This window comes from Microtus pennsylvanicus, chromosome 5, assembly GCF_037038515.1.
Source record: "Microtus pennsylvanicus isolate mMicPen1 chromosome 5, mMicPen1.hap1, whole genome shotgun sequence".
NCBI classification, from domain to species: Eukaryota; Metazoa; Chordata; class Mammalia; order Rodentia; family Cricetidae; genus Microtus; species Microtus pennsylvanicus.
The window spans coordinates 68754979-68780851 of record NC_134583.1 but is presented as its reverse complement, the minus strand read 5'-3'; the positions used below and the strand labels follow the sequence as shown (position 1 = coordinate 68780851).

The window sequence follows — 25873 nt, the reverse complement described above, 5'->3', positions numbered from 1 at the left end:
ATGTGTGTGGTGTGTGTGTGTGTGTGTGCCTGCATGTGTGTGGTGTGTGTGTGTGTGTGCCTGCATGTGTGTGGTATGTGTATGTGTGTGGTGTGACTAATATAATTTTTTTAAAAAACTAAAGGGCAGCCGGGCAATGGTGGCGCACGCCTTTAATCCCAGCACTCGGGAGGCAGAGGCAGGCGGATCTCTGTGAGTTCGAGACCAGCCTGGTCTACAAGAGCTAGTTCCAGGACAGGTTTCCAAAGCCACAGAGAAACCCTGTCTCGAAAAAAAAAACAAAAAACTAAAGGGCTGGCCAGGTGTAGTGGTGCACACTTTAATCCCAGCACTCGGGAGGCAGAGGCAGGAAGATCTCTGAGAGTTCGAGACCAGCCTGGTGTACAAAGGGAGACTAGACATCCAGGGCTCTGTAACACAGATAAACCCTGTCTCAAAAAACCAAACCAAACCAAACGAAAAAACCCTCAGGGGCTAACTTGGGCATGGTGGCACACATCTTAGTCACAGTGCTGAGGAGGTGGATCTCTGAGTCCAAAACCAACCCAGTCTACAAATAGACACACACAGACACACACACAGATGCACACAGACACACACACACACACACACACACATATTGGAACTCACTTTGTAGACGAGGCTGGGCTCAAACTCACAGAGATCCACCTGCCTCTGCCTCCAGAGTACTGGGATCAAATAGAGTTCTAGGACAGCCAGGGCTGCACAGAGAAACCTTGTCTTGAAAAAAGCAACCAACCAACCAACCAACCAAAAGGGGCTGGGGAGATGACTCAGAGGTTACAAGTACTGTCTGCTCTTCCAGAGGACCCCATTTCAATTCCCAGCACCCACATGGCCGCTCACAATGGTCTGTAGCTCTAGTTCCTAGGGATTTGACACCCTTACCCAGACATGCATGCAGGCAAAACACCAATGCATATAGAATAAATCATTTTAAAAATAAAATAAACCCCAGGACTAGAGATGGGTCAGTGGTTAATAACACTTCCTCCACAACCGAGAAGACTAGAATTTGGATCCCAGCACCCATGTGACAAGCCAGATGTCCCTGTAAATGCCTGTAACTCCAGCACTGATAGAGGATCACTGGGCTTGCTGATGCCTGAGCTCCAGACCAGGTAGAGCCCTCTTCAAGACAGGCAGAGGATACTAGAGACCAACACCCTGCCTGGCTTCTCACCGCGTGCACCTGTACACACAGACACACATAGACACACACACAGATGCACACAGACACACACACAGATGCACACACACACACACAGAGACACACAGATGCACACAGACACACACAGAGATGCACATAGACACACACAGACACACAGATGCACACACACACAGAGATACACATAGACACACACACAGATACACACAGACACACAGATACACACAGACATACACACAGATACACAGACACACACACAGATGCACACAGACACACACACGCACACACACACACACACACATATATTGGAACTCACTTTGTAGATGAGGCTGGGCTCAAACTCACAGAAATCCACCTGCCTCTGCCTCCAGAGTACTGGGATCAAAGGTATGTGCCACTATGCCTTGTAATAAATAAATATTTTTAAAATAAATAAAAATTGGTGGGAAATGGTGCATGCTGTAGAATGTCATCAACCCTGCATGGAGGAAATTCTGTGACCATGAAAGGTGTTTTCAGAAAACACTAAATCGGGGCTTCTGTTCTGGTTACTGTTTTGTCTGAGAAGAGCTATGTAGTCATGACCAGTCTGGAACTTGGTCTGTACCAAACTGGCTTCAAACTTGAGGCGATCCTCCTTCCTCTGCCACCAGCCGGCTCATAACACCACGGTCCACATGATCATCACGGTGTGTTCAGCCATGCCTGGAGAGTCCAGAAAGGGGGCTGTGTTTTAAGTCTTTGATTAGTTTAAAGTCTGGTCAGTGTTACCACAATTTTCCTCCAAGGATGTGATTGATGCTGAGGTACTCAATTAATGTTTGAGAGTGTAAGTATTATATGTTAGTTTAATAATATCATTTATGTTTGGAGATTTCATAGTTAATTTTTAATTTTTACTGTACGAGTGTTTTGCCAACATGTACAGATGTGCACCATGAGTGTGCTTGATGTCCACAGAAAGTCAGAAGATGGCATTAGGGCCCCTGAACTGGAGTTACGGATGCCATGTAGGTGCTAGGGGCTGAGTCCCAGTCCTCTGCTAGAGCAGCAAGCGCTCCTAACCCCTGAGCCATGTTTCCAGCCTCTCCTGGTTATTTCTTTATTTATTTTGCTCTTTCAAGATAGAGTTTCTCTGTGTAGCTAGCCCTGGATGTCTTGGAACTCGTTTTGTAGACCAGTCTGGCCTCCCTCAAAGATCCACCCTCCTCTGCCTCCTGAGTGCTGGGATTAAAGGTGTGCGCCACCACTGCCCAACTCCCTCAGGTTATTTTTAATTTGCATGATGAAGCCTGTTTTATAATAAACATGGTAAGCAGAAATTGAAACCTAATGTGGGAGAAGCTGAAATCTGAAGAAAGCATCGCACTCCACTGAAGTGGCTGGTGTCTCCTGAGCTGATTTGGATGAGGAGTGAGGATATGTGTCTGTCAGTGAGCATTCTGAGTCACCTAACCCATCGGTTCCAGAATAGACCACCAAATAAAGAATGCCACAGCATGGGATAGCTGGGAGCAAGGTGTGAGCCTGGCAGAATGAGTTAAACCACTGTTCATCAACGCAGGCATCCCTAGCCAAAGCGCATACTGCATCTCTGAACTTCAATCCTTTGTTTTGTTTTTGATGTTTTTGCTTTGTTTGAGACAGGGTCTCTCTATGTAGCCCTGGCTGTCGTGGAAACTCACTATGTAGTAGAACAGGCTTGTTTTAAACTCACAGAGTTCCTGCCAAGTGCTGGGATTTAAGGCTTGTGCCACCACTCCTGGCAAGTTTTTGTTTTTTTGAGATAGGATTTCTCTTTGTAGCCCTGGCTGTCCTGGAATTCACTATTTAAACCAGGTTGGCCTTGAACTCACAGGGATCTGCCTGTAACCAGACATTCCAAAATAACCACTCAGAGGCTTATATTAACTATAAATATTTGGCTGATGGCTCACACTTATTATTACCTAGCTCTTACATTTAAATTAATCCATTTTCTATTTATCTGTTTATCATCACATGGCCCATGGCTTGCTCCTTTGGTGGCTTCTGGTGTTTCCAGACTCCACCCTTCTTCTCCTGTATCTCTGCTTGGATTTCCCACCTGGCTCTATCCTGCCTTGCCATAGGCCAAAGCAGCTTTATTTATCAACCAATAAGAGCAATAGATATTCAGAGCATACAGAAAGATCATCCACAGCATCTTCCCGCCTCTGCTTCCCCAGTGCTGGGACTAAAGACGTGCACCACCACCACCTGGTCCTTTTCTACATTCTTAACTCATCATGTATGTTTGAAAAGAAACAATCTCACTGGGTGATGCTGGCACACGCCTTTAATCCCAGCACCACAACACCAACACCAAAACCAAACCCAGAAACTATCTAGGGCAGCAAAGGTGACTGATGGGAGGCAGGAGAGGTGAGGACGAAGCTGGGAGGGTGTGGAGTAAAATGCTCAATGCATATTATATACTTGAATGAAAATGTCTGTGTGATGCACGCCTTTAATCCCAGCGCTTGGCAAACAGAGGCAGGAGGGTCTCTATGGGTTTGAGGTCAGCCTGGTCTACAGAGCGAGTTCCAGGACGTCTATATAGTGAGACTTTTGTCAAAACAAAATGAACAACAGAAAATGTCTTACAAAACCCAGTATCATGAATATACAATCAACAAATAAGACACCCCCTCCCACCAAAATACAACTATAGCACAATTTGCCTGCTCGTGCCTCGGTGAGCATCGGATGTTTTTCCACCGCTGGGCTGGGAGCAGAGCTGTCCTGAGCCTTTTTCACAAGCGTGTAGCTGTGTGGGCTTGTCTTCCTTTCTCTTGGGTAGGTAGCTAGAGGTGGAAATGTTAAATCCCAAAGTAAGTATGTGGTTTAACTAAAAACGTTCTAAGCTGTTGTCCACAGCTGCCACCCCAGTGACGTTCCTATCAGCGCCGTCCAGGTTCTCACAGTCTCACAAAAACTGTTTCTTTTCAGTTTTTGGGTTTTTTTTTGGGACAGGGTACCAAGTAAGCAAGATTGGCCTTAAATTCATTATGCAGCTGAGAATAACCTTGAACTTCTGACCTTCCTACACCCTCCCCCCCAGTGCTGAGGTTACAGGTGTGTGTCTCCACGCTGAGTTGATAGAGCTGGGAAGTGAAGTTAAGGCTGCGGGCGTGCTAAGCAAGCACTGTGCCCACTGGACTGCTTGCCCAGCCTCTTGCCAGTCTTTCATTCTCTTATGTTTGTTGTAAGCGTCCTCAGGGGTTTCTGTTTGAGTTTCCCTATAATGAATGGCTTGAGCATCTTCTCCCAGCTTGGTAGCCATGTGTGCACCCATGAGGAACTATTCATTCAGATCCTTTGCCCGTGCCTTGATGGAGCTGCCATCGGTAACTGCTCAGCTCTAACTGGGCATCATATAATGTTGACGCTAGGACTTGGTGAGATACTTGGTTTGCTTATATTTCCCCTCATTCCGTGAACTGTTTTCATTTTCCTGTAATTTTCTTTGGTATACAAATTTTTTTTTTTTTTTGGTTTTTCGAGACAGGGTTTCTCTGTGGTTTTGGAGCCTGTCCTGGAACTAGCTCTTATAGACCAGGCTGGTCTCGAACTCACAGAGATCCGACTGCCTCTGACTCCCAAGTGCTGGGATTAAAGGCGTGCGCCACCACCGCCCGGCGGTATACAAAATTTTTAATGATGCCTGGCTTATCTTCTTCTTCCTGTTTGTAAATTTTTCAATTTATTTTTTATTTTATGTGCACTTGTGCTCTGCCGGCATGTATATCTGTGAACCACTCGTGAGTCTAATGCCTGAGGAAGCCAGAAGAGGGTGTTGGATGCTTTGGAACTGGAGTAAGGGATTGTGTAAACCAACTGCATCCCTGCTGGGAATGGGACAGAGCCTAGGTCCTCTGTAATAATAGTAAGGGTCCTTACCTCCAACAGCCAGAGCTCTTAACCACTGTGCCATCTCTCCAGCCGCTCCCCACTTCTTTTGAGGGAGTCTCAACTTAAAAGTTCCTAAGAAGCTGGGCAGGATGGTGCATCCCTTTAATCCCAGCACTGGGGAGACAGGGGCAAGCTGATCTCTGAATTTGAGGTCAGCTTGATCTATATAGTGACCCTGTTTCAGAAAAACAAAAAAACCAAACAAGCTTCATAAGAAAGTTACAGAATCACTATAGACTCAGCAATTCCACCTCTAGCTATCTACCCAAGAGAAAGGAAGACAAGCCCACACAGCTACACGCTTGTGAAGAAGGCTCAGGACAGCTCTACTCTCAGCCCAGCGGTGGGAAGAAGTCAGATGCCCACCAAGGCAAGAGCAGACAAATTGTACACTTCCTCCCTCTCTCCCTCCCTTCCTTCCTCCCTTCCTTTCCTCCTCCTTCTGCACAAAATCCTGCCTCCTAATATATCTGATTTTAATCATATGAACGACCAATTATGCGTAGGCATAAGGAGGTATGTTGGGGATTCTTTGTAGACGTTTACTTAAGGATACAGTTTTGCCTTATTGCGCATGCTCCCAAAACCAGCTCAGGCCAAATCGGCCCTTGAATTCTTCATGTTCAGATATGTTAGTAATACCCTAGAATAGAAATTGTCTAAACTTGATTGTTGATAGGGCAGAGAAAGCTATACTATTGTTCAGAGAGGGCTGTATGGGTAGCCTGACTCAGGCGAGGATCCAGGAGAGAGATCTGTGTAGTTCCTGTAGGTGATGGTGGTGGGTGAAGGCTGCCAAGTGCGTTACTGGAGGAAGAGGGGAGGATGTGTAAGTCCACACCAAGTGGAGTCCCGAGATACTAAGCTGTTCCTATGCTTGGCCACCTTGCCAGCACTTGTCTGATGGTAGTTTATAGAAATATTCTGTTTATCACACTAACAGTGAACTTTCTTCTCAGATTTGTATCCGTCCCCTTTTCCTTCTTTGCTTTTGTTTTTCAAGGCAGGGTTTCCCTATCTATACCTGGCTGTCCTGGAACTGGCTTTGTAGATCAGGCTGACTTCGAACTCAGAGATCCATTTGCCTCTGCAACCAATTGCTAGGATTACAGGCAGGCACACCACCACCGGGCCCTTTTATTTTTTAAATGGAGTCTTAATGTATGTGGCCCTGAGTGTCAGGATTAGAGGCATGCATCACTATGTCCAGCTTCAGAAACATCTCCTTCATTTAAGAAAAATTAGTTGCTGGGCAGTGGTGGCGCGCACCTTTATTCCTAGTACTTGAGAGGCAGAGGCAGGTGGTTCTCTGTGAGTTCAAGGCCAGCCTGGTCTACAAAGTGAGTGCCAGACAGCCGGGGCTGGTCCACAGATAAATTTATCTTGAAAAACCAAAAACAGAAAAGAAAACAGAAAGAAAAGAAAAATTAGTCAAATGAAGAAAAATACTGCAGATAGGTAACCAGATACGGCAATATGCTGGATCCAGCAGTCAGACAGTGATGAGGCCGAAGGAGACACTGTTGTCAAGAAAGGCTTTATGGAAGAGGCACGATTCAACTGTTCCATAAAGGTGGGGGCTGGGTGTGATGGTGCACACCTGTGTAACCCCAACACGGGCAGTGGCAGCAAGAGAAACAGAGGTCACTCTTGGCTATACAGTGAGCTTCAGACCAGCCTGAGACCCTGTCTCAAAATAGAAGACACACACACATACACACACACACACACACACACACACACACACACACACGGAAGGAAACCCTGAGTTTGGAGTTAACATCAAAAAATTCAAGACCTGAAGATACCAAGACCTGAGGATACCAAGGTCTTGCCATGTCTGTGTGGTCCGGAACATGGCCTTCTCTGTCTGACATCCATGTCCTCAGAAATAAGAGCTGTTCATGAGAGCTGCAGCCAGGCATTGGAAGAAACAAATGACTTCATGAAAGAGCTTGTAAACGTAGCAAGTTCGAGCCACGTCAACACCAGGACCCGGGCTGCAGCTGACCGGGATTCTCACAGTGCTCTGAAGATAGGTCTAAATACAGGGGCAAACGAAGGATGCTGGGGAAGGAGACATGACCCGGTCAGTGGCCCAGGAGCAGGACAGTCCTGCTGTGCCGGATCGGCCTTTGATGCCAAGCGAGAAAGAGCAGGAGGGGAGAGCCCTGTGCAGAGCCAGGAAGACTGTGTCTGGCTAGGACCATGGCCTCTGATTCCCAGCCCGCATGGATTTCCAGGTACAGGGCAAGGGTCCTGGCAGAGCCAGCAAGTGTTTGGAGAGATGCCGAGGTTCAAAGGCATTTCAGGTTGTGCATGACAATGCAGCACGCCCCTTCAACTCCCTTCAGTACTCTAGAGTGGTTCCCTACACACGATCAGAGACTTCACTGAAGAGTGGGCCCTGAGTCCCTATGGCAGAGACTCAACCACATTCATCTTAGTGTAGTTTAGAAAAGTTCAGACAGGGGGCTGGAGAGATGGCTCAGTGGTTAAGAGCATTGCCTGCTCTTCCAAAGGCCCTGAGTTCAATTCCCAGCAACCACATGGTGGCTCACAACCATCTGTAATGAGGTCAGGTGCCCTCTTCTGGCCTGCAGACATACTCACAGACAGAATATTGTATACATAATAAATAAATAAATAAATAAATAAATAAATAAATAAATATTAAAAAAGAAAAGAAAAGTTCAGACAAATGATTCCCACATGTGGGCTTGAGTTTTGAGGTGCTGGGGATTAAGCCTGGGGTCTTTGTGGATGTTAGTCAAATATCTATTATTTGTTTTGTTTTGTTTTCTCTCTGTGTAACAGTCCTGGCTGTCTTTGAATTCACTCTGTAGAACAGGGTGGCCTCCAATTTAGAGAAACCCACCTGCCTCTGCCTCCTGAGTACTGGGATTAAAGTTGTGCACCACCACCGCCCGGTTAGTTTTTATGGTTATTTTTACTGTCTTTCTACGTAGGCCAAGTTGGCTTTAAACTCTTTATTCTCCTGCCTCAGCCTGCAGTGTGCTGGGATTACTGGAGTACACCACCCTGGATGGCTAGAAATAGGAAAACAGCATGTTTTTAATCCTACAATCTCCATTCTCAAACGTATACTTGAAAAACTAGCATTTAAAATACGTTTCTGTAATTAGAAATCATCACACCAAATACAAATTTGCATGTTAAATCTCTTACCTCGGACTGGAGAGATGATTTAGTGGTTAAAATCACTGGCTGCTTTTCTAGAGGATTCGGGCTCCATTCCCAGTACCCGCATGGCCACTCTCAACTAACTGAACTCTGATTTGGACAAAACACCAAGGCAAATAAGATAAACTTTTTTTTTCTTCTTTGCGATCTTTTCTCCTCAGAAACAACCATTGTTCCCAAGCACCTAGCTGCCCAGTCAGGAGTCAGGTCCTACAAATTCTTCCACGGCAAGCTTGGTCCCGGCTGTCACTTTGCAGATAAACAGGGTCAGAATGTGACATGAATTATTTCAGATCACACCTTAATGCGAACCTCCGACTGTAAAATAATACACACAAGTTTTGTTGTGCTTGTGTTTATTTTTATTTAATTCTATACTTACATTTATTTGACTTGGTCAATATGGTTTTTCTATAGCTCGAGATTATTTTGACTTTTAAAAACTGTGCTGGGTAGAGTCTCTTATACCTGGCTCTGGCAAGGCTGGGGCAAAGTCATCAGGTCAAGGTCATTCTAGCCAGCCTGAGCAGTGTGTGACCCTGCTTCAAACAAACAAACAAACAAACAAACAAACAAACCAAAGCGAACTGGCCCAGTTCCACAGCCTTTAACCCCGACACTTGGGAGGCAGATGCAAGCGATCTCCTGTGAGTTCTAGGATAGCCAGGGCTCTGTAGATAGATCTTGCTGAAAGTCCAGCTTTCCGCAGGTCAGCAACTGAAGAGGAGGTTCAGAGTCAGCGGCTAACCAATCACACAACAGACTTCTTCCTCTGAGGGAGAAAAACTTAATTCTCTGGGACCGGCAAAAAAGAAGGAAACACACACACACACACCCCTTCCACCAGGGTCTCTATTTTTCTTTTACCTCCTTCTGCTGTTTCCCTTACATCTTTCCTTCTACATTTTTCCTGGTGTTTTCCTCCTGACTTTATTTTTTTTCCTTACAGTTTGTATACCCCAGCAAAATGTTTCAAGCAATACAACATTACAATGTGGTTACATTCTGTTTTTTAAGTGAATGATTACAGTGAATACAAGTAATAACAACATGTTTCTCATTTCCCTTCCATGATTAAATATTTTACATAGTACAGGTGAAAAACAAATTATCCCCAAGGACTTAAATACATTCACATCTAAGCAACTTGTTGTAGATTAACAGAATGTAAGCAAGCAAGGCATTTTTCTCAGCCCGTTTCTTTACTGGCAGGCTGCATTTTAGGGTTACAAAGAAAGGCTCAATCATTTTACTTATCTCAAAAGGTAATCTTATAAAAATTCTTAGAAGAATCACAAATCTAAATATATATATATATATATATATATTCTAAATCTAAATAAATATATATATATTCCAGCCATTTCTACTTTGTCCTCAGGGTGTATACCCACCCAACAACGTTTTATTAAATCATATCAGGAAGCTGAGGGGAATGGGTAGAGGAATTAATTATCACCTTTGATCGCCAACCTAATAAAGGCGTCAGCAGGTAACCCCCAAGCTTTCTTCTCATCCCCTGACCTCAACAGGTCCCTCATTAAACTATCAAAAGTGAGCTGGGCGGTGGTGGCGCACGCCTTTAATCCCAGCACTCAGGAGGCAGAGGCAGGCGGATCTCTGTGAGTTCGAGACCAGCCTGGTCTACAAGAGCTAGTTCCAGGACAGGCTCCAAACCCACAGAGAAACCCTGTCTCGAAAAACGAAAAGAAAAAAAAACTATCAAAAGTGCCTTTCTAAACTTTAAATTGCTTCTCAAGATTTTCTACTTCAAAGCCATTAACAAGATATCTTAACCTATTTACTAACACTCTCCGTCTGATTTCTTCCTAAGGGTGGTGGCTGAATCTGCTCCAGCAGCAATGGTTGGAAAAAGTCAATCACTATTCAGGTAAGTACCAGTAATGCTGCCCAGTGAGGGGCTAGAAACCTCTTTAGAGTTTTCACACAACTCATAGATTGTGAGGGACATGGTGACCTCTGAGGGCACTAAGTAGAGCTGTGCTCAAAAAAACAGCGTGAGGTCCCTTGGGCTCGCCTCTCAAGGCCACCCAATGTGTTTGTGCTGACTGCTAGCTAGCCTGTATCCCAGGAGTTCCAAAGCTGCTTGCTGTTCCTCTGGTCCGGCCCCTGGCACTCCCCCATCCGATTTTCCTCTGTTGATAATCATGGAACGTGGAGGTGTCCTGAGGGGGCTTCAATGGCCTAGGACAAAGGATGGAAGAGGGGTGCGGGCAGAGTCATCAAGGATGACCCGAATATGGGCAAGCTGAGGAGTCCAGAAGGAGGCACCCCAGGTCTGGGGCAGCAGAATGCCTGGGTTTGGTATAGGGAAATAGGGCTGACAGGTGTTGTCAGGGAAGCAAAGAGCAAGTCTGGGAGGCAGCGGGGGTTGGGTAGCTGACCACACTGAACAGGAGGTTCTGGGGTGGAGTACACACAAGGGGAAGCCTTGCGGATTTAGAAATGAGTAAACAGGTCGGGAACCACTACAGGCTTCTTCTGAGACAGTCTTTCCATGCAGCCCTGGCTGATTCGGAGCTCACTACGCAGACCAGGCTAAACTCAGACTTCCCAGGGTCATCTTGCCTCTGCCTCCGGGGTTGGGACTGAAGCATGAGCCATTACACCCAGCTCCACTACAGGTTCCTGATTTTAAAATTGCTGGAAGCCCTGTCTCGGCTATAGAAGGTCCTTTATCTGAGCATCTTATATTGAAAAGAAGCCCCTAGTGTATCTCACTGAGACACACAACTCCAGGACAGAGGCCCCATTCTCCCCTGGTGAAAAACCTGGGAAACCACTCACCTTGCAGTGAGGCAGCAGTGTTGGGGCAAACGGCACCAGTCTCTGTTTGAACTCTTGGCCTTTGCATCCTGCCCTCTATGCTGGCTGTTTCTGTAGAGCGGAGGGCTTGGGCATACGATTGTAGACCCCCCAAGTCCTCCAGACGTGGTTTCGAGACTCCCGGGTCTCCTGCCTACAGGCCAAGGTTGGTGAACTCTAACTAGTGTTAACTGATGACCTCTTCTGGGAAAGGAAACTAATTCTACGGCCTGGAGGACAGGCATGGACCAGGTTCACTCCAGAACCGCTGGACTTCACACTGCGGGCACGGCTGTCAGCGTGTAGAGGCCCTGCGGGAGGATGGAAGAGCATTTCTGAAACATGGTTTCTTTGTAAAAGGCATGGGGATGGGTCACCGTCATCCTTCCCACAGTTCGCCAGCCAGGATAAGTCACATGGATACCATACCAGCTGCCCACAGGCAAGAAGACGTCCCATGCATATGGTCAGGGCATCCCCTGCCTCCCTAGGAGCAGGACCGCTCCTTCCCCACTACCCCTGGAGAAAGGTTTGGCCTGATGGAGTTTTCCTGCCCTCTCCAGTGCCTTGCTCTGGCTTCTGGATCAAGAATAGGAGAGAGAGGAGGGACCGTTAGCCTCTGTGTTAGTTCAGACACCCTTGAACTCACCCAGGAGTGATGGTTAAGAGCCACAGTGGCAATCTAACCCTGCAGTGTGGCTTTGTTATCAGGATGATAAGAAGGTTGGAATCATGTTGGGGAGGTCCAAGCAGTTGTTCACTGTCCCAACACGCAGTAAGTACTCAACAAACGTAATTGCGGCCAGGCCTAGTGGCATGCGCTTTTAATTACAGCACTGCGGGCAGAGGCAGGTGGGTCTCTGTGATTTCGAGGCCAGCCTGGTCTACATAGTTTAAGGCCAGCCGGAGCTACTCGAAGAGATCCTATTTCAAAAGTCTAAATAAATAAAATATAACATGTCAGAGGATGCCAGCTCCCTTTATTTCTCTTTTTTAATGATTTATTTTTTTACTTCATGTGCATTGGTATTCTGCGAGGGTGTCAGATGCCCTGGAGGTAGAGTTACAGAGGCAGTTTAAGCTGGGAATTGAACTCAGGTCCTCTGGAGTAACTTCCAGTGCTCTTAACTGAGCCACCTCTCCAACCCCTCCCCCCAGCTTGTATTTCTTACTCTGAATGTGGGGGAAACCGATGAAAGAAACCACCTCTATAATCAATAGAGAAGGGCATTTATTAGTGAAACTGTCTCTCAGCCTGAGTGACGCTGGGACACCTAAGTAAGGACATTTCTGCCTGACGACAGTTTATGACAAGTGAGAATGTTAAATATATTGGTTTTTTTTAATTTTTTTAAATATTTATTTATTTATTATGTATACAACATTCCTTCCATGCCTGCCTGCATGCCAGAAGAGGGCACCAGATCTCATTATAGATGGTTGTGAGCCACCATGTGGTTTCTGGGAATTGAATTCAGGACCTTTGGAAGAGCAGGCAATGCTCTTAACCTCTGAGCCATCTCTCCAGCCCCTGTTAAATATATTGTTACTGTCAGGTCCCAAAGAAACCTGGGACAAAAGGCTGTGGTGCCCAGTAACGTAGCAAAGTGCACGCTGGCCGCCAGGCTTGCTCAGCACCTGTGGCTCCTCTCTGCCGCTCTCTGCCGCCTCCCACCCCACACCTTCCCAGCTCAGGGGCTTCCCTTCCCACAGCCTCTCTTTCCTATATAACCCTGTCACTTCTGTGATGCGCTCTTTCCCCTCTTGGATCTCTCTTAAATCTCTTGTCTCCCTCTCTCTTTTTCTCTCGCTCCCCCCCCGCACCTCTCATGCCCTGGTTTAGTCTACCAGCCATATTTAGTCTACTTCTTTCTCTCCCTGCTCTGGGACTCTTTCGGAAGCCTCCGGCTGTACACACCCTCATATCTACAGTAAACCATCTCCTCAGCCATAACTTGGAGCAGGTATGTCCTCATTTTCACTCAGTTACATCTTTGGATTTTCCAGAGAAGCAGGGAATTCAGAAGTGAATCTTGTGAGATTCTCTCACTGTGTTGCCCAAACTGATCTCAAACTTCTAGACTCAAGTGGTCATCCTGCCTCAGTTTCCTGATCTGGCTGAGACTACCTGTGCAAACACTACACCTGGCTTTTTTGTTTTGTTTTGTTTTTGTTTTTCGAGACAGGGTTTCTCTGTAGCTTTGGGGCCTGTCCCAGAACTAGCTCTGGCTGGCCTCGAACTCACGGGGATCCACCTGCCTCTGCCTCCCAAATGCCGGAATTAAAGGTGTGTGCCACCACCGCCCGGCTTACACCTGACTTTTATGTACTGATTGTTAAATACAGCAATTAACGCAGCTAAAACAGAAAGCAAACAAACAAAATCTCCGCTGGACTAATTAAACCTCCGCACCTCCAGCAGCTGCTCTCGGGTTTCTCCTTGCCCCAGGGCTGGGCCCAGTTATCTGAGCCTGTTCAACAAATTGAGCACACGCTACAGTTGTGGGCTCTGGGGACACAGCAGTAAACACAAAGGCAAAGCCCTGCCCAAGCAGAGTTGACATCAGCATGCATGTATGACGACAGGTAGAAAGAGAAGCAAAGTTTAAGTTTCCTGTCACAGGATATGAGGAACAAGAGGTATGGGACCAAGGTGGGCAAGGGTCTGGTTGTGTGGGAGGAGTTAAGGGGAACTAGAACCAGAGAAAGCTAGGGGAGTCCCTGGAGGGAAAGTGGGTTAAGGGAGCCTGCGCTGGGAAGCCTGAAGCCACACTCTAAACCCTAGCTGCCCAGAGAACTGCATCCCTTGCAATTTCTGACGCTTGGGTTGTTAGATTCTTCATCTTCCTTTACCACCCTGGGGTGATGTTCCTTTCCACATTTTCTTGTGATTTCTTTGTGCATGGTATACATGTGTGTGTATACACACATGCACACACACATGCACGCACATGCACACACATGCACACACAATGCGCACACACATGCACACACATGCACACATACTCACACACAAACACAGTTTGTTATGGTTCTGGGTTTTTTCAGAGATTCACCAGTCTTTTATATTTGTTGTTGTTGTTGAGGGTTTTGTTTTGTTTTGTTTTGTGACAGGGTTTCTCTGTGTAACAGCCCTACCTGCCCTGGGACTTGCTTTGTAGACCAATCTGGCCTTGGTCTCACAGAGAGCCGCCTGCCTCTGCTGGGATCAAAGGTGTGCGCCACAACCGCCCAGATGTTTGTGTTTTAAACAAATAAAAGACTTTAATAAAAATTACTGGCTAGGACCACAGCAGAGACTGGGAATTTTCTGCTTATGGTCCAGATCAGATAGTAGCACAGAGTTTATATGGGAAAACCCACAAAGTTGCAGCATTTTTGAGGGGTGGGGTCAGGGTTAGAACGAAAGCTCACATCCTGCCTTTGTGTGAGCAGTGCCTAATTTTATAACACACCCCACAGACGCCTCAGTTATCTCCAGCAAGCAAGCGGTGGTGAGTTGCCAGGACCCATTGTCTTGCAAGAACAAGAGAGGCAGTTTCTTAATATCAGCTCGGCTTTTCTGGGAAGTCATCACCTCTGGGGCAGGACTGAAGTCCGGGCCCCTTTTCCCTAGCAGTTTACAAGCTGAAGCGGGTCTCTCGTGGATGCTGTAAGAACGGCAGTCTTGAAATGTTGAACATGTCATTCACCTATCACAAGTCAGTATTTATTCTTTGGTGTTTTAACACTGGGATCTCACTGTGGAGCCTAGACTGGCCTTAAATTACGGTGATCCTCCTGTCTCAGCAACCCACACAGGGCTTAGAGCTTTTTATTTATTTGGTTAGTTACAGTTTGAGCTGGGCCCTGCCTACCGTGCAGCCCAGGCTGACCTTGAACTCAGCTCTTTATTCCCCTACCTCAGCCTACTAAGGGCTGGAGACCACAGGTGTGTGTCACCCAGCCTGGCGACTATTAAGCTTCTTGAGGGGGTGGAAAGTTCAACTCTTGTTAGGCTCTGCTCTCCTCACACCTAGGCTGACTTACAGATGCGGTCTTACACATTTTATCTCACATCTCACATCCTGATTGCCTTGTCTATAAAACGGGGACGATTCAGAGTTCTCCCCCCTCCCCCCGGACTGTGGTGGGGAAATCGTGAGACACAAACCTGGGACCTGGGAGGTCATTGTGTCGTTTTGAAACCAGGGTCTCACTAGCCCTGACTGGCCTGGAACTATGGGGACCGGGCAGACTACGAACTTGCTGATCTTCCTGCTTCTGCCTCCCGAGCAATAGAGTTCCAGGCATTCGAAACTACTTCTGGCTTCCTAGGTTTTTGGAAGGTTTGCCCAGCTGTGAATTGGATACCTTACCCCGGGATGCAGAGAATAATGCTTGCTCACGTTGGTCAGGGAACCTACACAGCAGTTTCTGCTGCCACCCAGGGCCTCGGTTTCCTCCTATAAGGAGATAGAACTGGAAGGGGGGAGGGTAAGGGGGACCGGTAGGGGTAGAGGGTAGTGGGACAGAGGGTAGTGGAGGCACGGGGGGAGGGGCGTGGAACCACGTAGCACAGGCTAGTCTTGCCTGGCCTTAAATTAAGGCTATCCGTTAGCGTCTGCTCTTATTGCTGGACCCGGCCTGCCCACCCAACCCTTGCTCCCACCTCCTAGTCACCAACTCAGGCACAGCAGCCCCAGCCCAGGGTGAGTCCAAACAAAGGCCGGTCTCAGGGGACCCGCCGCGGCCCAATCTGAGATCAGTTTAACTGGGCGGCTGTCAGAGCCTTTGGAGAGAGAGCACGGCCAGATATCCGGAGACCCTCGCCGGCCTCTGAGCTCCCCCAAAAGCTGATCTTGCGCGATCCCACTAGACACGGGGAGAGGGGTGTCATCAGTCACCTCCTTGCTTCCGTACCCCCTCCCCATTCTTTTCCCAGACTGTGGGAGGCAAAGGGTTAAATCCCATAGAGCTGATGTTCTGACTCCAGGCTAGAGGGGCCCGGGAAGCTGGGGTCACTTCCTGCTCCGTCCCAGTCACCCTGAACTGGTCCCCGGGTCCTCAGCCTGGAATCACCCCTTGAGAAGGACCCTAGAGTGCTCGGCATCCAGCCTGTCCCCCGAGGCAGGGCACTTAAGGGGTTAAGTCCCCTGGGGCTGGACTCTGTCTTCCGGCTTTTCCCAGACCCCAGAGCCGTGAGTTGGGGCCGCCTGGGTTCCCGGGGTGGCCTGGAGGCCCGGGACAGCCGCCGGGGAACAATAGGGCCAAGGAGGCGGCGACTGGTGCGGGGCGCAGGCCGGGCCCGGGGCGGCGGGGGCGGCGGCCGGGGGATGGTGGGAACTGCGCCAGGGCCGCCGTGGGGGAGGGGAGGCGTGCGCGCCCGGAGAGCGAGTCCGGCCGGGGACGGCGAGGTGGCGGCAGCTCGCCGGGAACCGGGAAGCCTGGGCGTCCGCGGCGGGGAGGGGACGCTGGCGGCTCGGCCGGGCTTTCGGGGACGGGGAGGGGGTCGACGCTCCGGGCCAGGAGCGCTCAAGTCCGGGTCCGCTTGGGTGCGGGGGGGCGGTGTCGAGGGCGGTCCCACTGCCTCCTTGTCAGGGTCACCCTGGGCCGCGCGCACCTCCGCGGGAAGGCGGCTGCCTCGGGCCGTCCTTCCCGCCTCGGTCCTCGGGGAGCCCTCCCGGGCCGGAGACTGGCGCTCTCGGGCCCGGGCTGCTTCCCAGTAGTTCTCACCTCCCTGTCTTTGCCACTTCTTGCATGTGGCCTTGTCATTAACCCTTTCCCTTCTAAGGTAGGCCCCTGAGCCTAAGTTTCTCAGGCAGTCCAAGTTCATCAGCTCCTACCTGTCCTCGGTCCGCTCAGCGGAGGACCTTTCTCCCCTCCGGGGAGGCGCCTCCTGTGGTCTCCATCTTCCTTCCCTAAAGACACAGAGCGGAGGAGACTGTGGAGATGAAACTTATTTTCTTTCTCTCCTCTAACTTACGCTTCTGCTGCTGCTCCTTAGCAGTGGTCAGCAAGCTGTTTCTTCCTTAGCTGCTTCACGGAGCAACTGCTCGAGGAGAGTTTTTGTCCCTGTGCACAGACTCCCCGGCTCCACTGTCACCCCAAGTCTAGGCCGGTCCAGGGCCGTTAAATGAGTAAATGTGAGTGCCCGCCTGTACTTTGCTCCGATGGCCCTGTTCTATCTCCTGGAAATCTTGGGAGATTTTGAGAGTGACAGATGATTTTTTTCCCAGGGGCTCATGCTGGAGTTGCGTTTCTTTTCTGATGTCCCTTTACAAACTGATCGTTAAAGACATTGAACCAAATAGGTTTTTGGTGAGCAAAGGGTGTCTAGGTCATTCAGTCACTCAACAAAGATTTTCCTGGGCACCTTTCCTAAGCACGTGATGAAACACTGGCAGAAAGAACAGAGAAGAGGGATGGGTCCCCCCTGGGTCTTTGTGGAGAGCATTGCCTACCGCTCACACTCCGGCCAGTAGCCCACAAGTTTGAGTCCCCTATGACTGTCAAGGTCACTCGATGTTTTCAGACCTAGGGGCAAGCCAAGCAGAACACTGCATTTGCGGTTTTAGCTCTGTTACTTCCCAGTCTGGGCCTTGGAGACGTCTCCCCCGGTGTTGCCCTACTAATCTGTAAAATGAACAGGTGACTCCCTAGTCTCCATGGCAGTGAAATAATGACACGTGGCGGACATGGCACCCTGTCCTTCTAGTGTTCTCATACTTGCCCACCTCCTTCCCTCCGCCCCACCCCCTCTCTTTCATCTTGTTTGAGACAAGATCTCCCGTAGCTGAGACTGACCTTGAACTTCTGATTTTCCTGTTTCTTTCCCCCAAGTACGTCACCAAGCCAGGCACCCCTTTTGCTCTCTCTTTCCCGTCCCTGACTTCAGACCCCCCCCTTCCCACCCTAGGCTCAGGTGTACTCTTTGTGTGCACCTCTTTGTGTGCGCAGGTAATGGCAAAGTGCCCTGGTCTTTGTGAGTCTCTGTCCTTTCAGGGAAACTTTTATTTTTAACCCTTTAAAAAGTGCAAGCCTTGGTTGTTCTCTGTGGGGCTCATAAAGGAAAAGTTTATTGGTCTCAATTAGCAGTCCCATAAAGGAAGAAAATTGGAGTCTTAATGAGCTTTGTCTGATTTGCAAAATAACACGGTTCCAGGCCTCTGGGCATCGTCTGTGTGGGGTGAAAGCACCCCCCCCCATGTTGGTTAGAGCTCCAGCCTTCCATCTAGGTACAGAGGGTTATGACTGATGAGTTTTTAATTGACTCTCTTTACATTCATTGAGTTGCTTCATTGCGATCTTAAGATCTACAGTGTTTGGAACCAGGCCTCTGGGGCCACGGGGCTCAGGGAGAGAGGGTGCCAGAAACATGAGTGGCAGGTCACTGCGCGTCACAGAAGTGGGAGCACAGAGAAAAGCAGATAGCCAGGTCGCAGTGTGTGTCCATCTCTTCCACCAGAGTCCCTGGAACCTTGGCAGTCGGGAGCTCTGGGATGGAGCCTGAGACGGTGCTGTGGGGCCCAGAGCTGCAGGGTCCTGAAGAGAGCCGGAACAATGCTCACGGAGGTGAGGGGCACAAGGGACTGTGACCCTGGCTCAGGGAGGGGCCCAAACTCTGGGCAGTCATAGGGGAGGGAAGAAAGACCAGACCCCATGATCTGAAAGGAGCTGGGGCTGGAGACTCCCTTTCTGTCTGTAGGTGCTGAGAGCGGCAATGAAGAGGAGGGCCCTCAGCAGGAAAGTTCTGGGGAGGAGATAATCTTGGGAGATCCGGATCAGAGTCCAGAATCCAAGGACCCACCAGAGATGCCCCTGGAGAACCCCTCCCAGGATGCCTCAGCCCCTCAGGATTCCCCAGCCCCACAGGCTTCTTCCAACCCCTTTGACCACCAGACCCCTATGGACCCATCAGCCCCTGAGGTAGTCCCTTCCCCCTCCGAGTGGACCAAGGCCTGTGAAACCAATTGGCAATGGGGAACCCTCACCACCTGGAACAGCACCCCAGTAGTCGCTGCCAGCGAACCCAGCCTACGGGAGCTGGTGCAGGGCCGCCCTTCTGGGGCCGAGAAGCCATACATCTGCAACGAGTGTGGCAAGAGCTTTAGCCAGTGGTCCAAACTGCTCCGGCACCAGCGCATCCACACGGGGGAGCGGCCCAACACGTGCTCAGAGTGTGGTAAGAGCTTCACCCAGAGCTCGCACCTGGTGCAGCACCAGCGCACGCACACGGGCGAGAAGCCCTACAAGTGCCCCGACTGTGGCAAGTGCTTCAGCTGGAGCTCCAATCTGGTCCAGCACCAGCGCACGCACACGGGCGAGAAGCCCTACAAGTGCACGGAGTGCGAGAAAGCCTTCACACAAAGCACCAACCTCATCAAGCACCAGCGGTCCCACACGGGTGAGAAGCCCTACAAGTGCGGCGAATGCCGGCGCGCTTTCTACCGCAGCTCCGACCTCATCCAGCACCAGGCCACACACACAGGCGAAAAGCCCTATAAGTGCCCTGAATGTGGCAAGCGCTTCGGTCAGAACCACAACCTGCTCAAGCACCAGAAGATCCACGCAGGGGAGAAGCCATATCGCTGCACCGAATGCGGCAAGAGCTTCATCCAGAGCTCAGAGCTGACCCAGCACCAGCGCACTCACACGGGGGAGAAGCCCTACGAGTGCCTGGAGTGTGGCAAGAGCTTTGGTCACAGCTCCACGCTCATCAAGCACCAGCGGACGCACCTACGTGAGGACCCCTTCAAGTGCCCCGTCTGTGGCAAGACCTTCACGCTGAGTGCCACGCTGCTGCGCCACCAGCGCACACACACAGGTGAGCGGCCCTACAAGTGCCCCGAGTGCGGCAAGAGCTTCAGCGTCAGCTCCAACCTCATCAACCACCAGCGCATCCACCGTGGGGAGCGGCCGTACATCTGCGCCGACTGCGGCAAAAGCTTCATCATGAGCTCCACTCTCATCCGCCACCAGCGGATCCACACGGGCGAGAAGCCCTATAAGTGCTCTGACTGTGGCAAGAGCTTCATTCGCAGCTCGCACCTCATCCAGCACCGCCGCACGCACACGGGCGAGAAGCCCTACAAGTGTCCCGAGTGCGGTAAGAGCTTCAGCCAGAGCTCCAACCTTATTACGCACGTCCGCACACACATGGACGAGAACCTCTTCGTGTGCTCGGACTGCGGCAAAGCCTTCCTGGAGGCTCAGGAGCTGGAGCAGCACCGCGTGATCCATGAGCGAGGCAAGACACCTGCCAGGAGAGCTCAGAGTGACAGCTTGCTAGGACTTGGGGATCCTGCCCTTATGACCCCGCCACCGGGAGCCAAACCCCACAAGTGTCTGGTCTGTGGCAAGGGCTTCAATGACGAGGGCATCTTCATGCAGCACCAGCGGGTTCATATCGGAGAAAACCCCTACAAAAATGCAGACGGTCTCATAGTACACCCGACCCCCAAGCCTCCGCAGTTCCGCTCCCCTAGGCTCCCCTTTGGGGGCAATTCACATCCAGGTGCTTCGGAGGGCAGAGCTGACCCTCCAGGACAGTCCTTGAAAGTGCCTGAGGGTCAGGAGGGCTTCAGCCAAAAGCTGGGTCAGCAATCCTCTAAGTGCTATGTGTGTCCCCACTGTGGAGAAAGCTTCCTCGACAGGGCGGTGCTCCTGCAGCATCAGCTCACCCACGGCAATGAAAAGCCCTTTCTCTTTCCCGAGTGTAGGATTGGCCTTGGGGAAGGGGCAGAGCCCAGTTCCTTCCTAAGTGGGAAGCCCTTCAAATGCCCGGAATGCAAAAAAAGCTTTGGCCTGAGCTCTGAGTTGCTACAGCACCAGAAAGTCCATGCGGGCGGGAAGTCCCAGAAGAGCTCGGAGCTGGGGAAAAGCTCCTCAGTGCTGTTGGAGCATCTTAGGAGCCCGTTGGGGGCCAGACCCTACAGCTGCTCTGATTGTGGGGCCTCCTTCCTCGACCGGCTAGCTCTTACCCGCCACCAGGAAACCCACACTCAAGAAAGGGCCCCCACTCCTGAGGACCCCCCTTCAGAGTCAGTCACCTTGTCCACAAACCAGGAAGACGAGGGAGAGGCCTCTACCCCCTCAAAGAGCAGCAACCACAGGGAAGAGGACAGTCCAAAAACTCTGTCAGAGGAAAAGCGCTATCTGTGCCCTGAGTGTGGCGACGGCTTTACAGAAGTCGCAACGCTCCTCCTCCACAGGAGCTGTCACCCAGGGGTCTCCCTGTGAAGAGGTCTGGAGACCAGGGACCTCTCTCTCCTGAGAAATTGTGGGGAAAGGAAACCAACCCCATCAGATCGTAGAGAAGTGGAGGGCCAAGAACCCTGGGAAGAGATAGTGCATTTCCGTCAGCAGTGAGAAGCCTATGAGATTGCGGGTGGGGACCACTCATAAGCCGTAGAGGAAAAACTGCTGGGTTAGAAGCCCTATACATATGTAGGAAAAAAGCCCTTTAAGTCTGTAGCAGAGAAACCCTATAAACCATAGTGGGTAAAAGCCCTGTTAATTGTAGGAAGAGGTTCTAACACGTCTCTAGACAAACCCATAAAACTGTATTAAAATCCTTCTCAGAATCTTCTAGGTGGGGGAGGTGTAGGGAATACAGTCGGCACTGACTTGGGAGGTGCCCTGGATGGCGGAGGAAACCCCTGGACTCTTGTAGTATTCTCTCCCGGCAGCCTTGGACAGAGGCAGTGCTCAGCGGGGAAGAGCTAGGAAGGAAGAGAAGTGGGGAGGGAATGACTAGGCGCTTCCAGACCCACAGGTGAGACCAGACATCCATTGCACTAGAGGTTCTTTGGTGAATTGCATGTACTAGGGGAAGGAAGACTGTGGGGGTTCCTTATTAATAAGAGCCCCCCAGAAATGACAAGCCATTTTAAAGGCTGGAGTTTGGGGTGTATAACCAACCTTGAGTGTAAGACTATTGAGAAAATGTTGAGAAACCACCTCAGCTATTGGGGGAAAGTTAAGTCTGTTTGAAGGGAAGCAGAGCACGGTGGAGAAACTGCAGCTGGAAGCTAGCCAGTTCCTCCTCCTAGGAGCGTGTTAAGCTTCAAGTGCAAGCAGATCCCAGTTCAGGCCGTCAGGGTTCTCCTCAGACAGGCAGGACCAGCCTTTCCCCAGCCCAGCTGGGGATGTCTACTCTGAGAGGCCTCTGGGGTTTCAGGGGGCCTCTGCCACATTCTCAGGTCTCACAGGTTTTACCTGAAAGCTAACTGCCACAAGGTTTACTGCAGTGGCAACCCGTTTCCTCAAATTCTGTCCTCAGTGAAGAGAGCCACTCGCTGCTAGTCAACTTCCAAAGAATAAATTCCTTCAGAGATTCAAGGCTTGTATGTGCTTGTCCTCCCTGGACTTCTACAAGTTCATGAGAGAGAACCACTTGTGGGCTCTCTGGTGACGAGGGACGGCAAGACAACAGAACAGGCAGCTCTGACTTACCAGCAACAAGAGTCAAACCTCAGCCTTTTGTGTGAACTCTGTGTAAGGCTGCCTGCAGGGTGAGCCGGGCTGCACATGGCGGATGGACACGTGGCACAGACTGGACCAGAGTTCCCGAAGAGGCAATGGAAACTTGACCACCTTCTCAACCCCAGTACCTGGATGCCCTTGAGATGGGGTGGCAAATTTGATCCTGGCTCGGGGAAGGGACAGATTCCACCTTTGGCCTTTCTCTCCTTAGCCAGAAACCACTGGAGGGAAATTAAAGGAGGAGACATGGTCCTCTGCCAGGCCCATCTCCTCCTCAGACAGCACAGGCTAGACCATTAATCCAGCCAAGCCTGCTCACATGACTGGAGCTCCATGATGGAGCAGAGACAGTTGCCCTATAAAGTGGTTGAAGAAAACCTTTGGCGAGAAACATCTGTAACAAAGACCCTTAAGGATGGCAAGGACTCTCCCCCTGTATTTTGGTTGCAAAGGGAGTGTCCTTACCCAGTGCTGGCGTTAGCGACACACTGTCCAGAGTAGGAGGTGAGACACCACATGATTGGCTCTAGGAGTCCTGTACCCACGAGTGAGCTGGATCCCTCCAGTGCTGAGGAAGAGACATCTAATTCCATTACCTAAACTAAAAGTTCAAAAGGTAGAGGCCGATCATCCTTCATCTATCCTGTGCCCAGATAGATGACCCTCAAAATTTAAAGGACCAAAATCTAGAATACTGGGAGAAAAATGCCAGTGTTCCTGGAGAGAGAGAAAGGGCAGGCCTTACACAGTTACAGAGAGAGCCTTGCTAGGGTCCCAAGTATCAGGTCGGGGGAAGCACCATGAGATGGGGAGGAGCCTGCCTGATAGTGACAGAAATATTGATAAAAGGGCATCCCTATAAAATGGAGTAGATACTCTCCTAAGTAGAAGCTGATTCGTCCCCCTCTAAGGTGGTAGCAGAAACTAGAGTTATCCTTTGTAAACTATGAGCAGGCTCCCTCTGACCCAGGCCTGAGAGTCTGTCATCAGAAGACTGGGGGCAGGCGCTCAGCGTAGTCATGGCTAACTAGACTGTTGAGGACTAAGATGTAGCATGTGGGACAGGATGCTCACATGTTCTGGAGACAAGTGAGGGCTGTGGTCTCCACTCCAGTACTGAATGGACCATGTGCATAGGTGGTGCCCAGGCTTCCTAGCAGGAAAAGGGCAGAGCAGAGCCCTCGTGGGCTCTGGCCGCCTCCCTCTCACACCCTGCTACGCCACAGAGGAATCTGTTGCAGGGCCCGGCGTCCTTCTAGCTGGCTCAGGAAAAGGTCTGCCAGAACTGAGTATGGGAGGCATAGTGGGGCCAGCTCCATCCTGGGCCAGAGCCCTCAGAAGATCCCCTGGGAAGAGCCCAGCAGCCGTGGGCAGAGTCCAAGCATGGGAGAGGGTGGAGCTGACCTGCACTTAGGGAAAACTTAGAACTGATGATGAATGTGGGGTCAAATAAGAACTCATAAAGGAACTGGGTATGAATCACAATCGGGGAGAGGACTTGAAACCATCTGACCTCCCAGTCTGAAGTGAGCGGGTCCCAGAATCCTTTGCTCCCTTGCCTTCTCCCTCTGGAGTGAGGGGAGGTCCCCATTTAGAGTGTTGTGTGTCAGTCACAGTGTTGTGTCACAGTGGTCATGTTCAGTAGCTGGAGAGAATAAATGGAGCAAGATTCCCCGGGTGTCTTCTCTTATTCCTTCCTACGTGTTCCGTCAACAGCAAGCTCATCAGAACTTGTCCTCTCCAGAACGAGGGCCCATGAGGACCCCATAAGTTCAGTGTTTGCTTGTGGAAGATTGACATGTTCACGGAGCTTTAAGAATCCATATCCTGAGAGGTTGAGAACACTTTGGTCAGCCGGATGGCTGCCTGGTGGCCCAGTACTGCAGCCTCCCCAGGACCTAACCTAGTCCTCAGAGCTGCCGGTTACCTCTCTGGGTTCCTTTGAATCCTGTGGCCTGTCCTCTCGGAGGAGTGGTCCCCTGGCTTATTGTCTGTCCCCAGGATAGCCTATAGGTTCTCCCATGGGAGAGACTGATGCTCTGGAAGTGTAGTCACCCAAGACCCACAGTATGTCACGTGGGAAGTCAGAGTGGCCTGGAGGCCTGCAGGCCACCTCCACAGCAGCCATTACTCTTCTCCTTGGCTAAGGCAGTGGGGATGACTAAGGAAGTCCTCAGGGCCAGGCTGCCTTCAGCACTGTCTTCTGAGTCTCTTCATGGCCCCTGTGACTGCCTGTGACCAACACTAGCCACAGCCTGTCTCTGCCTCTCTGCTAAAGACACTTGCTGGAGACAGAAAGGAGTGGCCCTGACTTTTTTTTTTAATTAAAAAGAATCTTGATGTGCATGGTGTTTTATTTGCATGTTTGAGCATCCATGTGCATGCAGTGCCTGCAAAGGCCAGAAGAGGGGGACAGATCCCCTGCAACTAGAGTTACAGATGGTTGTGGGCCACCATGTGGGTGTTGGGAATTGAACCCAAGTCCTCTGAGAGAGCAGCCAGAGCTCTTACACCTGAGGCATGTCCATAGACTTCCCTTGGGTATTATTGTGCTTCTAGCCCACATCCCAGAATAAGTTCATAAGTTCGTTCTCTCTCTCTCTCTCTCTCTCTCTCTCTCTCTCTCTCTCTCTCTCTCTCTCTCTCTTCCTTCCTGTTCCTGGAATTGATGGGTGGGCTGGTGAGGGGGACTTGCTTTTTCATGTCCCTGGGTCCCCAGCCCTGGAAACACTAAGGAACATCAAGACTGGTCTCTGTCCTGGGAGAATCCTCAGTTGGGCAAGGACACCAACTGATTTAAAAGCCCAAGGTCATGCCTGCCACACTTGGAGGAACTCCAGGGTACAGGGGTCTCAGGAATAGGGGATTCTCTGTATAGAAGTCAGGAGTGGAGTGGGGTTAGAGAAGTCAAACAGTTGGGGACCGACTTAGAGAAGCAGTCTTAACATGTGGGTTATGACTCCTTTGGGAGTACAACAACCTATTCACAGGGGTCACTGTGACCACTGAAAAACACAGATAATTACGTCATGATTCATAACAGCAAAATTAGTTACGAAATAGCAATGAAAATAATTTTATGGTTGGGGTCACTACAGCATGAGGAAGTGTATTACAGGGTCACAGCGTTAGGAAGGTGGAGAGCCAGTGCATTAGAGCATAAGGGAGCGATGGAGATGCAGCCAGGGCACAGGCCAAAGCCTGAGGAAGGTCAGTGTTGCAAGGGACTGAGTCATGAGATCCCTCATGCTCTTT

At 50.2% G+C, this 25873-nt stretch overlaps 1 protein-coding gene across 1 annotated transcript; it reads left to right on the top strand.

Annotated features, from left to right (window-relative positions):
- Nucleotides 1–15939: 15939 nt before the first annotated feature.
- On the top strand, nt 15940–24902 carry Znf629 (zinc finger protein 629). The gene is made up of 3 exons (XM_075972402.1): nt 15940–16332; nt 18600–18706; nt 18840–24902. The coding sequence occupies exons 2-3, from the start codon at nt 18634–18636 to the stop codon at nt 21371–21373; spliced, it is 2607 nt and encodes an 868-aa protein (XP_075828517.1). The 5' UTR covers nt 15940–16332; nt 18600–18633; the 3' UTR covers nt 21374–24902.
- Nucleotides 24903–25873: the final 971 nt, after the last annotated feature.